This window comes from Hyperolius riggenbachi, chromosome 2, assembly GCF_040937935.1.
Source record: "Hyperolius riggenbachi isolate aHypRig1 chromosome 2, aHypRig1.pri, whole genome shotgun sequence".
NCBI classification, from domain to species: domain Eukaryota; kingdom Metazoa; phylum Chordata; class Amphibia; order Anura; family Hyperoliidae; genus Hyperolius; species Hyperolius riggenbachi.
The window spans coordinates 130938298-130954227 of record NC_090647.1 but is presented as its reverse complement, the minus strand read 5'-3'; the positions used below and the strand labels follow the sequence as shown (position 1 = coordinate 130954227).

The window sequence follows — 15930 nt, the reverse complement described above, 5'->3', positions numbered from 1 at the left end:
AGGATCACACAGGTTTTTTTTTTTACATATACACTGCTCATTTAGTCTTTAATTCTGTGCTGGTAGTCCATTAGAAGGGTCATCCAAAAAGGGGAGAAAAATTCTTTCCCCCTCAAACCCCAAGTTAGATGAGCTAGAAATACATATACTGTATATACAATGGGGCGGGGCTTGGAAACAAGTGGCTGGGGACGATGCAGAGCTCTACTAACAGTAGTTAAAATTGTCAGGGCATCACACCAGCCTCAAATGTTTTAGAAGAGGCAACCCAGGGGAAATCTCCTCCCCCTTCCCCTATCAGTCGTGCCTGCAGAGCCGGATTAAGGCTGAATGGGCCCTAAGCAAAGTAGCAGATTTGGGCCCCCCTCGAATATCTGAATGATAGATATATATATATATATATATATATATATATATATATATATATATATATATATATATATTTATTATTATAGGTGAGAGGACGCAGCATAAAGAATGGTAGTGCTCCTTCTGGACAGGTGAGAAGGCTCTGGTGTGAGCAGTTTGAATGAAAGGCAGGTGTGTGGCCCCTTGTTCCATTGGATTGAGGGATGGGGATACAGGGCAGCACGATGGCGTAGTGGTTAGCGCTCTCGCCTTGCAGCGCTGGGTCCCCGGTTTGATTCCCAGCCAGGTCAACATCTGCAAGGAGTTTGTATATTCTCCCCATATCTACGTGGGTTTCCTCTGGGCATGTTGGTTTCCTCCCACATCCCTAAAACATACAGATAAGTTAATAGGCTTCCCCCTACATTGGCATACATATATACTGTATATACCTAGACTACAATACAGACACATGACTATGGCAGGGTTTAGATTGCGAGCTCCTCTGAGGGACAGTTAGTGACAAAACTGTATATAGTCTGTACAGCACTGTGGAAGATGTCGGTGCTAGATAAATACTAAATAATAATAATTCAGACAGCAACTGATACATCTAATTGGGGGGGAGGGGGCTGATAAAGTTTGCCCAGCCCAATTTACTTTGTTTAATACGCTCTTTGTAGCTGCACTTTTTCTACAAGTTGTCCCCTTCACCTTACCTACCTGGAAGCAGCAGGGCTATAGGTTATCCCCTCAGGCAGCAAAGGCTGTATTCTGTGTATGCCTGTCCATGCTCTCTCCACTAGAGATGTCGCGAACGGTTCCCGAACTGTTCGCCGGCGAACATCTCTGTCTCTCTGTGCCCTGTACTACTTCCGGGTCGCTATGACCCGGAGTAGTACGCCTGCACTGGCCCGGCGGTGCGTGTCCTAGATCGCGCTGCTGTTGCCGGGCACTTTCTGTGCATGTGTGTGACGTCATGAGTGACGTCACGCTCATGCGCAGAGACTGTCCGGCAACAGGCACGCTATCAAAGACGTGCACCGCCGGGCCAGCGCAGGCGTACTACTACGGGTCATAGCAACCCGGAAGTAGTACAGGGCACAGAGAGATTCGCTCGGCGAATGGTTCAGGCCATCTCTACTCTCCACATGGTGTCACAGCTCCTGCCCTCAGTGACCAAGAGACGCCTGTAACTGGAAAACAGCACAGACAGGCACACTACAATACAGCCTGTGCTACTGAAGAGGTTAATTTAAAAAGCCCCTCTGCTTTCAGCTGTTATCAGTGTCATTTGCTAGGGCCAGGCTGCTAAGTGTGAGTGTGATTCCCCTCCTGCCAGGAGGAAAAAGGAGGAACAGTGAAGAGCCTGATTACATGCTGATGGGGCCCATTACACTCTGACTGAGGCCCCAAGCAGCTGCTTGAGGTGCTTAGTGTGTTAATCCGGCCCTGCGTGCCTGACAGATAGTTTGCATTGTGTAAAGGCAAATTTGTCAGCCTTCATCTGCCTCTCACCTAAGGCTCCTTTTTAAGAAAGAATGCCGTGCAAAAAATGTCCTCCTCCCAGCTATACGTTGATCAACCCATTTTGTTTTTTATTCAGACTGTCCTTTCCTCTGACAGATGTGCTAAACTTTTCATCTGTGTTAGTCTGGTACAAAGCTCAAATTGCTGCTACTTTGTAATACATTTTTTATTTATTTTTATTATGTTGTTGTAACGATTTGTGTCAGCATGAACAGAGTTCTGATTATCAGGTGATCTGCAGTATCACCTATAATACAGATATACCAGACAGCTGATGAGATAGCTAATAGCAAGTATAGTGATTGGTGCAACAGTAGTACTGATAGGTTTAGCTTAAACCTCCCTAGAGGAGCTGGTGGGTACTCACAGTACAGAACCCCTCACCAGAGTCAAGGGGCCCTCTGGTGAGAGTAGAGTGGTCAGACTGATCGAGTTGGCAACAGACGGACAGATGCAGTACAAAATCGGAAGGCAGAGGCAGGAAGATATAAACAGGCAGAGTTTGCAGCAAGATCAGATGGGCAGAAGTACAGAATCACTGAGTGGAAGAGTAGTCAGAACGAGCCAGAGTCATACACAGATAATAACACAGTAATGAAGTATCCCACGCGGATGAATGGACGCATGGTATGCGACACTCAGCCGTGGGAGGCAGCCAACCCATATGTCGCATGCGTATTTTTGTACGCATGCGGCCGTGTCATGCGTACAGGAGAATCTGATTGGCTGGCGGGATCATGTGAGCGCACCCGGAAGTTCTTTAAAAGGGAAGCGCTGTCTTGCTGGCGTGGAGCTCTGTCCCACACTGCCAAGATCTGAAGGGTCCTTGATGATGCATCTCTGATGTGAAACAATTGTTGACCGAGGGGTCTCTATGCTGGGTGCACCTGGATGGGGTGAAGTATTGCCTATTTGCTGTCAAATCTGTTGGAATGTTTGCTGCTATGCATCATTAAAACCAGAGGTGTGCATTTTACTGGTGCCCACGTTTTTCTTTGCCTGTGATGAACAAGATTGGACTGTTGTATTCTTAAACGTGGAGGCACAGAGAAGTTGCAAGAGCTGTGTCGGTTTCAAGTTTGTACCTGTTTTTCCACAAGGCCTCATTGTGTGCACACATTGCTGTTTTATCTTTGAATCTGTTAGTACAGTAATGAAGTATATTAACAGCTATCAAATAATTTCTATCTTGTGTGAAATTCCCGGTTTCCTCCCGGATCAAAGCACACCGGAACTATCTAAGGTCTGAGCGCTAACACAAAGTATTCGCAACAGCAGACAAGTTGCGAATGAATCAGCTAGGCTTATAAGGCAGAGGAGACCCCTTCGGCACTCCCCCTCTAATCAGCCAATGAGGAGCGGCGAGCGTCTCCTCTGACGTCAGCCGATCGGCCGGTCAGCTGACGCGCCTCCTCCCCGCATAAAGGTCCTGTCTGTGCGCGCGCACGCGACAATGCGACCTTATGTGCGGCTGACAGACCCGTCCTCGGCGTGCTAGACGCCCGAGGCACGAATACATTGCTAGGCAGAGAGCTGGAGGCAGCTGCGGTGGTAGCGCTGTTCCCCGCCGCTGCCTCTCCATCGTTCATTACAGTTGTTTTCTTAAAGCCCTGTTCACGGTGGTCAGTTGTGTTGCAGAATAATTCTGCATGTCAACTCACTACCCATACAATTCTGTAGGCCTGTTCACAGTAACCGATCACATTATTCCAACTCACTACATGCAGGCTTTGTATTTAAGTCTATGTACAGTCTCCATTGCTGTTCACTCTCTCATTATAATGCGTAAGTTATGTAACCGACCACTGTGAACCTAGCCTAATTCTTTTTACAGGAAGAATTCTGATTGATTGCCACAATATTGAATAGATAACCCTCGCAGGAGATAGAAAAAATGCTTTTGCCAGAGTTTACCAAAAGTTCTATATTGCAACCCAGTGAGGAGAAAAGAAAGCTTTGGCAAAAGGCATCTTTAAATTTTCTTCTGAGGATTTTCATTGACCCAGTGGCCTGACCAATAAGAATCTTCCTCAGGTAGAAGCTGAGAGGGATATGGAGACTGCCATATATCGGTATATTTCCTTTTAAGCAATACCAGGTGCCTGGCTATCCTGCAGATCCTTTGCTTCTAATAGGGCCATTTTCCACTAACAATTGCTAATCACAAATGCCAGCGATTGTGATTTTTCATTAATTTAGTTAAGCAATTGCGATTTTACATACACAATGCATTTGCATTGAAAAATCACTCTCAAAATTGCTCCAGAAAGTGATTGCGCTTTGTAAAAAAATTAATTGCGTTAGTGGAAAATACCTACTGCGATTTCTATGTTAAAGAAGTAAGCCTAGCGATTTAAATTATTATTGTCAAATCTGACAAGATTAGTGGCATGCTTGTTTCTGTTGTGATTCAGACACCACTGCAGCCAACCAGACCAGCTGGGCTGCCAGGCAATTGTATTGTTTAAAAGGAAATAAATATGGCAGCCTCCATTTTCTTCTCACTACAGTTGTCCTTTAAAGCGTTCCTGAACTGACATGGGATAAACCTGAGTACATACAGTACCAAGCCCAGTAAGAACTTGCCTTTGTTTCCTTTTTTATTTTTTTTCATTGAGTTTACAAAAGCAGTGATTTATATAAGCAAATGAGGCATATAATGATTAGGGGAATGGGTACCGATATCCCGCTATACTCCTTCCAAACCCCAGGGGGCGGTGGACCGTGGACAGCTAAAGGCTCCCTTATTAAAGAAGTCTTCCAGATTCTGCCATAAGTCATCACAAGAGGTGGGAATTAGTTCCTTGTCTTTCGCACAGACAAAAAGAGCTTTGCAAGAAGAGGGAATGATTTCTGGTAACACTAACCTGCAGATAAGTAAGATCTTAGGAAAAAGTGGGTGAGAATGGCAGACAGATGGCACCAGTCCTTCATATACAGTAAGTAAAGTGACCAGTAAAGATAGTAAGCAATTGTACAATACCTTGTGTACCTTAAAGGGTTACAATATTTTAGTGTATTTTCTATTTAATTATTGGTACAGACTATCCAGCAAGCTCATGGTGACCCAGAACTCATTGGAGTGTGTAAGGGACTACAATGGTCCTAAAAGCCCCCTTACTAAAATGCTATGGAAAACAAAAGTTTGCTTTCTTAAAGCAGAAAGAATTTGCGATAATTCAGGTTTGAGTGAGCTTGAGATGTCTCTCAGTGCATCACTGCTGAATATATGCAAATTAACCATTGTTGCCCTTAGAAGCTAAACACACCTCCAGAACCGCTGGAATGCAACGATGTGTCAGCTTGTTAATTTGTACAGAGCCTTTATAATCCAACATACATACAGACTGTTACGGATTGTTTGACCCTCATTAGTGCATGGCATGGATTAATATGTCTCTATGAAGTAGGGCTTGAAACACCCAGAGGGAACTTTTAGGACCATTGTAGCCCCTTACACTAGAGCCAAATTAATCCATGCCATGCACTGATGAGGGTCAAACAATCTGAAACAGTCTGTATGTATGTTGGATTATTATGGCTCTGTACAAATAAATCAAGTTGACACATAATTGTATTCCAGTGGTGTGGTTCTGGAGGTGTGTCTAGCTTCTAAGGGCAACAATGGTTAATTTGCATATATTCAGCAGTGATGCACTGGGAGACATCTCAAGCTCACTCCAACCTAAATTATTGCAAATTCTTTCTGTTTTAAGAAAGCAAACTTTTGTATTTAATTATTAAAATATTTAATGGCCATTACAAAATGGTTGCAATTAACTAATGAAAAGGAAAGGCAGGTGTGTGCCCTCCAAGGCATCTAAGTGGCTATGAGTCTTTACCAGAGCACCAGTAAGGCATAATGGGCCACCATCACTAGTGGGCAACGGGCTGCCTGTCAACCCCCAGGTCACAACCCCAAAGACTGATGATGGAGGAAAACCAGAGGTGCTGCAACATGAAGTAGTTCAGGCTAAAGAGGAGCCTGAATCTAGTAGGAAGGTTGCGGTCAGGGCTGATGGCAAACAGACAATTAACAAGCTGACGGGAGATATGTGCAGACAGTGCAGCAGCGGTTTTAACTTGCCTTCCCCTGGGATCTGGATGCTCGCTGCCCATTTTCTTCTGGTCATTGGAGGCTCTCGATCCCTTGGGTGAGATCACCATTTGTCACATGACAGACCTTGCCTTCAGGTACACTTTAAATTGGACCTGAACCGAGTACAATTAACACATGATGTAGCTTTAAATAAATATTACATACTTACCTTGCCGTCAGTTCCTCTCAGAAGCTCACTATTTTCTTCTTACAATGATTCCTTCCATTTCTGACAAGATTTTGCACAGGGACGCGCTAGTCAGGTCCCTGCAGTTTGGGGGTGTTTGCACGAGATCGTGAGAGGCAAATGCCTGCAATCATGATGTTGCTAGTAGCAGGGGGGATTGGCTGCAGGGTCCCCTGTGCCAATCCGAACATATCCGCTGAGAATAAACACTGGTTTTGCTCAAAAACAGTGTTTATTCTTAAATAGAGCGGCCGCGCTTCCTCCCGCTGATGATTTCCGCCTCCTGATCGTTAGATTTATGAATGGGAACTTTGTCTCCTTTTATTAATCTACCCGCAGCCCACCTGTGATGTAGGGTTCCACTGAAGCCAGCGTCACTTCCCTAGTTATAATGTAGCAACACATTGTTTCCCTTGTAGCGTACTTGTACACTACTTAGTATTTTGCTCCGCAGGGACATCTTGTGGCCAAATAGTAAAATTACATCTATAGACTTTAGGGAATAAAAATAATATGTATCTCAAGAGGGAAATATTATTATAAATGTATAGAAATTAGCGATGTATGTAAAACTGAAAAATGTACCTTTATTTCCAAATAAAATATTGTCACCATACATTATACTAGGGATATAATTTTAACGTTGCAATAACTGGGACAAATGAGCAAATAAAATGTGTGAGTTTTAATTACGGTAGCATGTAGTATTTTAAAACTATAATGGCCGAAAACTGAGAAATAATAATAATTTTTTTTTCCAATTTTTTTCTTACTTAACCCATTAAAATGCATTTAGAATAAAATAATACTTGGCATAATGTACAACCCAAAGCAAGCCTAATTCAGGGCAGAAAAAGCAAGGTATAGATCATTTATTTGTGATAAGTAGTAAAAAAGTTATTGGGGAATGAAAGGGAGGAGCGGTGAAAGGGGAAAATTCCTCTTGTCCATAAGGTGAAAAATACCCGCAGGCTGAAATGGTTAAAGAGGATCTACAGTAAAAATAACGTAATGAAAATGCGTAATTTTTACAATAATTATTTTTACCATTGTAAATCTTTCCTCTCTCTGATTTACATTCTGGAATGCATCATAGGAGACCTCTTTACTGCTGGCAGGTCCCTCTCCCCCTCCACCAAGAGCGCTTCTGAGCACCTTTAAAAACGCTAGCGCTTTGAAAAGTGCTTGGCTAATGTATTTGAATTGGATGGATCACACCAAAGCGATGTGATTTTTTTTTTTTTTTTTTTTTTTTTTTTTTTTTCTCCCGTGTTCTGCAGCATTTTTGCACTTTTCTGAGGTGATTCAGCCTCAATGTTAAATATAGGAAAGTGGAAAAGCACTAGAACAGAGCACTTTTCCAAACATTTTTGTTACAGAAGCTGTTCAGTTTCAGCTCTACTGTAAAAAAAAAAAAAAATAACGCTACACAAATGCTCCAAAAATCGCTAGGCATGATTAGAGAATTGCTAGGCAAATGCCCAGAATCACTGTGAAAAAGTCGCCTCAAAAAGCGCTGAGCATTTGCGATTACGCCAGTGCTTTTTGGTGTGCGCTGGCTCTCTCTATTCTCTCTACAATCTATTGTCTAGTCGAAAAATTGCTTCAGTGCTGCTATATCACTGACACCATGTTTCGGACTGTCATCAACTTTTTTTTTTTTACCGTATTTGATATCCATCTTACATCCTGTTACACTATATATATATTTTATTATTATTATTATTATTTCCACAGAACTGGGAAATGTCTTGTTGTGGAGCTCAGATATCTTGGCTGCCGTGCAGTTTTGGCTTTGTTGTGGGCTTTGTTATAACGTTCCTCTGGACCAGCGATACAATAGACATCAGTCATCTGCTGTTACCATACCGTGTATTGTACTGGAGGAAGACAGCCAATTTCACTATAATACGGGGTAACTATAGCCTTTTCTTTCATCTTTACAGTTATTTGCCTATATTTCATGATAAAAAATGGAAACAAGTATGACGCGCAAGACACGCTCACATATAACTCAAATTGTCCAAGATCGTCGTTGCACAAAAAATGATCCTAGTTTGTTTATTGGCTCCACCCAAGGAGCAGACATCACGATTAGCATATCACAGCTTCCAGCAGTGATTTATTAACCCCAACTTCCTCTTCCTTATTGAATCTAAATAGCTTGTTAGCTCTGAAACAAAACGTTTGCCTATCACAAACTAGTTGTGTGTAGCAGGGTGTCTGAGTGATGCCTGTGCAGTCAGGCTAGGGGCATAAATACAGTGCTTTGCAAAAGTATTTACCCCCTCCCCCATTTTTCATGTTTTGCAGCCTCTAAAATCAGTACTTTGTGGAGCCACCTTGTCTCTTTGGATAAGTTTCTATGAGCTTGCCGCATCTTACCTCTGGGATTTTTGCCCATTCCTCATGACAAAACTGCTCCAGCTCCTTCATGTTGGATGGTTTGCGCTTGTGAAAAGCAATCTTCAACTTTATTTTAATTTAATTGGATTGACTTTGACTAGGCGATTCCTACATTTTAAATGTTTCCCCTTGAAGGATAAGTGAAGCAAGAAAAGAAATGTAGTTTTACTTACCTGGGGCCTCTTCCAGCCCCTAGACGTCATTTGTGTCTCTCGCCACAGCTCCGGTCTTCTACAGGTTCCCACTGGCAGCCTGTAAGGATTGCCAACCCCTGATGGATCAGCGCCTCCTGCGCATGCGTCTGCCCAATGCTAGAATTCGCCCATGTCACCGGGAGCGTACTGTGCAGCATGCTCCTGGTGAAGCGGGCTCTTGCACGCACCCATGCATGGGCAGAAGATGCCAATCCATTGGGGGTCGGCGATCCTTAGAGGATGCCAGTGGGACCCCGGAGAAGACCGAAGCTGCAGAGAGGGGCACAAATGACTTCTAGGGGCTGGAACTACATTTCTCTTATACTTTAAACCACTCAAGTGTTGATTTAGCACTATGCGTTGGGTCATTGTCCCGCTGGAAGATGAACCTCCATCCTAGTCTGGCATACTGACACAGGTTTTGCTCAAGAATATTCCTGTATTTACCAACTCCCTTGTCTCTGCTCCTGAAGACCTCCCCATAACATGATCCTGCCACCACCATGTTTCACTGTAGCGATGATGTTCTTGGGGTGATGGGATTTGTTGGGTTTGCACCAGACATAGCATTTTCCTTGGTGGGCAAAAAGCTCAATTTTTAGTCTCATTTGACTAGAGCATCTTCCTTCAAACATTAGGGGAGTTGCCAACATGCCTTTTGGCAAGCTCAAAATGTGCCTTATTTGTAATGCAAAGCAAGGGCTTTTTTTCTGGAAACTAAAGCCCTGCTCTGTGGAGTGCATGGCTTATTATGGTCCTATGGACAGATACTCCAGTCTCTAGTGTGGAACTCTGCAACTCCTGCTGGGTTACCTTTGCTCTCTGTGCTGCCTCTCTGATTCACCTCCTGAGCGGTATGCCTGACACTGTCAGGCATACCGCTCGGTAGCCTCAGGAGTCCCACATGATTAATTTATTAGATCAAATGGCTGCAAAATGTTTAGCTAGCACTTGGCTAGCTTGTATAGGTGGCCAGCCCCCCCCCCCCTGACCGCCCACGATCACCCCATCCAGCCGTTTATACATTACCCAGTCTGGTTCCAGCAGTAGCCGCAGCCTCCCTGCACAGCTACAGTCTTCTCTATGGGGAGGATCGCGACTGCGCATGACGTTGGAGACGTCATGTACAATCCTCCCCACAGAGAAGACCAGAGCTGCGCGGGAAGGCTGCGGCCATCGCTGGAACCAGGCTGGGTAATGTGTAAATGGTGATCGGGGGGTGCTGGCCACCTATACAAGCTAGCCTAGTGCTAGCTAATCCTTTTGCAGCCATTTGATCTAATAAATTAACTATGGGGACTCAGGCTAGCAAAACCCCCTGAGCGGTGAAACGCTCAGGAGGTTAAGGCACTCGTTAGCCAGTGTGTGTTTCAGGCGGTCCTCTCTTGGCAGGTTTGTTGTGGTACCATGTTCTTTCCATTTGAAGATGATGGGTTTGATGGTGCTCCAGGGGATATATTTAAAGCTTTGGATGTGTTAAACTTACCCAGCAGCCTTTTTCTTTAACCCGTCCCACGCTGCGTTCCAAGCCACATTATGTGACTACTACACTTCCTCCTTCAACCCGGAAGGAGGAAGTGTTTGTAGTCATGTGACCACGGCTTGGAGCGCAGCGTGAAATGGGTTAACGAAGGAGGCTGCCGGGTAAGTTTAAACACACGCACGCACGCACACACGCGCACACACGCACACGCGCACACACGCACACACGCACACACGCACACACGCACACCTGCACTAGTTAGAGGATGAAACTGAATGAATGAAACTCATTAGGCTTTCATCCGAATTTTTCCGGAGCTCATTTCTGGAATCGGGCCTCAACCTGTTGCATGCCACCATGCTCAGTATCTGACTAGAGATTGACACCATACTGCTTGCAATCACTGAAATCTACACTGAACTGTACTGAAGTCTTGTTGCTGCAACTTAGTTGCTTGTGTCTCATAGTCTCCAAAGGAAGGTGAGATACTTTGTTGTTTTAAATCAAAAAATAAAATTGTTTCATATCAATGTGAAAAAGTCAATAACCCATAGCAATGAATTAGAATTCTAAAGCCTATTTTTGATCACTGTAGACCTTGTGATATAAACAAACTCCGTGAAATTTTTTTTGTTATGTTTTTTGTGACCGACATGCCAGAGACTGAGGGCTGGTGCACACCGAGCGGCTTTTTCAGCGTTTCTGCAGCTGCTTGCGGCTGCGGATACGCTTGGTCAATGTATCTCAATGGGGTGGTTCACACCAGAGCGGGAGGCGTTTTGCTGAAATGCATACTCCCGGGGTGAGGCATTTTTTGGATTGTGGTTGCGTTTATGCCTCAATGTTAAGTATAGGAAAAACGCAAACCGCTCTGAAAAACGGCAGTTCAGAGCGGTTTTGCAGGCGTTTTTGTTACAGAAGCTGTTTAGTAACAGCCTTACTGTAACAATATCTGAAATCTACTACACCAAAAATGCTTCACAAAACCGCGAAATGCTAGCTGAAACGCTGCAGAAAAATAACAAAAAGCGATTCAAAATCTGCTAGCATTTTGCGGATCTGCTAGCGGTTTTTGGTGTGCACCAGGCCTGAGAGCTGAACTCACTCTGAGGGCTGGGGAAGCTGCACTCCCTCCTAGGGAGCCAAGTGCACAGGCAGGGGCCTAACAAAAGCCCCTGTAACCTCTGGGGCTAAGGGGGCCCGATCCTGTGCCTAAGTGCAGAGCGAAGCCTCATACTTTACTTTCTACAGGCAGAGCAACAGGTCCTCACTCCTCTCTTCACTGTAGCCACTGTACAGTCTATTTCCTTGTGACTCCTGATGTATGTCACATGACATGCAGAGATGGGAGCCACAAGGAGATAGGCTGTACAGCGGCTACAGCGAAGAGAGGAGAAAGGACCTGTCGCTTCGCTGGATAAAGGTAAAGTAGGAGGATCCACTGCTCTATGATGGGGGAGGGGGGTAGTTGAGGGGTTAAGTCAGTAGAAATCTAGAGGCACATAATAGTACTTTATTGCAGTATGTTCATATTGCAGAACATTTATGTGGAGTGGGCTTTGTTTAAATAATCCATCATGTGTCATTTGGCCACTCCCCTCTAGCCCTGCTCTACAAGTAAAATTTTCATTTGTAAGCGCTAAAAATGTAAAAAACCTTTTGCATGAATTTCAATTTAAGGTGTGCAAAAAGGAGCTTGTGTAATATCCTGTGGTCTTTTGTGTAATGTCTAGCAACAAGAAGTTACACTACAGAAGGACACTACAGCGAAAAACTGTAAAATGTTAAATATGTCCAAACATATACAAATAAGGAGTACTTTTTCCCAGAGTAAAATGAGCCATAAATTACTTTTCTCCTATGTTGCTGTCACTTACAGTAGGTAGTAGAAATCTGACAGAACTGACAGGTTTTGGACTAGTCCATCTCTTTATAGGGGATTCTCAGGGATCTATTTTTTTTCAAAAGCACTTAGTGAATGGCAGTTGCTCCGTCCAACTGCCAAAAAACTGTGTAGTGAGCAGGGAGGCTGGCCAGCATCATTGTTTAAATCCTTTTTAGGGAATATCTTTATAAAGAATAAAAGCCTTGCTGAGAATCCCCTATGAAGAGATGGACTAGTCCTAAACCTGTCACGTCTGTCAGATTTCTTCTGTCTACTGTAAGTGACAGCATTATAGGAGAAAAGTAATTTATGGCTCATTTTACACTGGAAAAAATGTACTTCTTATTTGTATATGTTTGCACATATATTACATTTTACAGTTTTTCACTGTAGTGCCCCTTTAATTTCAAACATTTCAAATTCATGCAATCAGCGGTGACTGCTTTTTACTAATGTCTTTTTGTTTGGATATTTTAGATGACATCGTGAGGGAGGAACTTTTCCATAAAGTACGGGTGTTGTGTTGGGTTATGACGGCACCACAGCATTTGGAGTCTAGAACCATCCACGTGAAGAACACCTGGGCTCGTCACTGCAATAAGGTTTTATTCATGAGTTCTGCCACCAGTGAGAGTTTCCCCACCATTGGGTTGGACGTCCAAGAGGGAAGAGAGCAACTCTACTGGAAAACCATTCGGGCCTTCCAATACATACACAAGCATCACTTTCACGAAGCTGACTGGTTCTTGAAGGCCGATGATGACACCTATGTGGCTATAGAGAACTTGCGATTGATGCTTTCCAATTACACAACTGACCAGCCAGTCTATTTTGGCAAACGTTTTAAACCTTTTGTCGATCAAGGCTACATGAGTGGTGGAGCTGGTTATGTCCTCAGCAAGGAGGCCCTACAACGCTTTATAGACGGATTTAGCAAGGGAGTGTGCACTCACAGATCGTCTGTGGAGGATCTGGAATTGGGTTATTGTATGGAGAAGATGGGTGTTACCCCTGTAGACACAAGAGACAATAAGAAAAGAGAGCGCTTTAACCCCTTCATACCCGATTTTCATATGTTTGGGCATTTTCCCGCAGGCAGCTCCTATGAGAGCTACTGTTACTATCCCATCATAGAGGTGAGTTCAACTTTTCTTGATTTTTATTGAAGAATTCTGCAGACAGCTTTTGGTATTCTACACTAACCGCCATAAAAATAACAGTACATTCCATGACAAAAGAAAGTTACTGTAAATGTAGAGGGTGGCGTCTCTGATTGTAACATCCATTGTGTAGGGGAATGAAGTACATTCCTCCCTAACATGCCATAGTTGTTGGTTGTGGGACTAAGGGCACATAGAATGTCTCCCATTACACTCCAGCACCCTGACAGTGTAAAGACAATGCGTTTCACGGGTACTAACCTGCTTCCACAGGTCGATAACAAAGTCTGTAACAGTCGCAGGTGTGGGCACCTATGGTGAGCAAGACCTCAATTCACCTATTACCATTTCTTCCAAAAAGTGTTTCCTTTACTATGCTTTACGAACCAGTGGCTTAACTAAAGAGCAACAGGCAGGGCCGGCTTTGTACTTTTTTTTTAACACCCAAGGCCCACTATCACCAGTTGCCCTAGGACCGACAGCATTCCAAATTTGCCCCCAACCCGGCAGGGATTGGATTGTAGATTTATATTATAAGGTCCTCTGAGGACAGTAAGTGACAGGATAGCAGGGATTAGATCATATGCTCTTTGGCGAGTGGCACATCCGGTGAGTGACAGGCAGCTCAGAGATCACTGTAAGTGCCCGTTCACTGCCCCTTCATCCCTCGAATGCCAAATCCAGCTGTTTGTAGCCGCCCACCGCTATGTGCAAATTCAGTGTAGCAGAACGAATGTTCAGCGGGCTAACTGCTACTGCCATCCTGCTGCTTACAGCCCTCCCCTTGCTTTCCTGGTGCCTCGGGCTTGCTTGATCATATACTTGGCGTTAACGGCAAGCGATATTGGGATGAACAACATGGGGCGCATGTATGGAGCAAGAGCTAGCAGCAGACAAGCAGGGGACAGGAAAAGTATAGTGCACCGGGGGGCTCAGTGGCGAAGCTAAGGAGCTGTGGGCCCCGACGCAAGTTTTACAATGGGCCCCCTAAGCACTCTATACATAGCAATTGATATGGCGCACCAAAACCTGCCAATGGCAACTACAGTGTGTGAGGTGCAAGAAGGGGATGGGGAACAGTTTGTTAATGATTACCACTATTCAAAGTATTTATAGAAGTGATTATTATGAGCACAGGACCAATACAGAGCTAATACTGTAGTTGAGGGAGGGCCCTTCGGGGCCCCTCTGGCCCAAGGGCCCTGATGCGGTGGCTACCTCTGCAACCCCTATTGCTACGCCCCCGGTGGGGGCTCATTATACATTCGGGGAGAAGGCGTCGTCGAGGCAGCAGATGCAGCGCACAAGGCGGATTCCTGATCAATTTCAGCATGAAATTGGAATCAGCCTGTGGTGTATGGGCAGCCGACAGCTCTCTCTCTCTAATCAGATTTGATTAGAGAGAGATGTGTCTCTTGGTCGAATCTGCCCATCATCGCTAGATGCATGGCTACCTTAACTGTAATTTTGCTCTTCTAAAAAAGGTTTGTCTTTCAACGAATATTAGCTGTAAAAGGTAACACTCCTCTGCTCTCCTTTTTCTTCTTATTATTTTAAGCAGACAAAGATAATACGGGGAGTGCAGAATTATTAGGCAAATGAGTATTTTGACCACATCATCCTCTTTATGCATGTTGTCTTAGGCCCAGTGCACACCAAAACCGCTAGCAGATCGGCAATACGCTAGTGGTTTTGGGAGCTGATTTCAGAGCGATTCTAGGTATGTTTAGAGAGGTTTTCTAAACATACCTAGCGGTTTTGGGTGCGTTTTTGTGTAGCAGATTACACATATTGTTACAGTAAAAGCTGTTACTGAACAGCTACTGTAACAAAAATGCCTGGCAAACCGCTCTGAAGTAGCGTTTTTCAGAGCGGTTTGCGTTTTTCCTATACTTTACATTGAGGACGAAACGCTTCAGAAATCCGCAAACGCGCAGCAGGAGGCGCGTTTGCGGCTTGGCAAAAAACTCAAACCGCCGGTGTGCACCATCCCATTGCAATACATTAGCCAAGCGTTTTTCCAGGCGGATGCGGCCGGCGGATCGCTCCAAAAACCGCTCGGTGTGCACTGGGCCATACTCCAAGCTGTATAGGCTCGAAAGCCTACTACCAATTAAGCATATTAGGTGATGTGCATCTCTGTAATGAGAAGGGGTGTTGTCTAATGACATCAACACCCTATATCAGGTGTGCATAATTATTAGGCAACTTCCTTTCTTTTGGCAAAATGGGTCAAAAGAAGGACTTGACAGGCTCAGAAAAGTCAAAAATAGTGAGATATCTTGCAGAGGGATGCAGCACTCTTAAAATTGCAAAGCTTCTGAAGCGTGATCATCGAACAATCAAGCGTTTCATTCAAAATAGTCAACAGGGTCGCAAGAAGCGTGTGGAAAAACCAAGGAGCAAAATAACTGCCCATGAACTGAGAAAAGTCAAGCGTGCAGGTGCCAAGATGCCACTTGCCACCAGTTTGGCCATATTTCAGAGCTGCAACATCACTGGAGTGCCCAAAAGCACAAGGTGTGCAATACTCAGAGACATGGCCAAGGTAAGAAAGGCTGAAAGATGACCACCACTGAACAAGACACACAAGCTGAAACGTCAAGACTGGGCCAAGAAATATCTCAAGACTGATTTT

At 44.4% G+C, this 15930-nt stretch overlaps 1 protein-coding gene across 1 annotated transcript in view; it reads left to right on the top strand.

The window, feature by feature from the left end:
- Positions 1-15930, top strand: part of LOC137544081 (glycoprotein-N-acetylgalactosamine 3-beta-galactosyltransferase 1-like) — a 66135-nt gene that overhangs the window by 26064 nt on the left and 24141 nt on the right. Inside the window, exons 2-3 of the mRNA XM_068265145.1 lie at positions 7902-8079; positions 12610-13268. Coding sequence (XP_068121246.1) covers positions 7911-8079; positions 12610-13268 — 828 coding nt within the window. The 5' untranslated portion in view covers positions 7902-7910. The remainder of the gene's footprint in view (positions 1-7901; positions 8080-12609; positions 13269-15930) is intronic.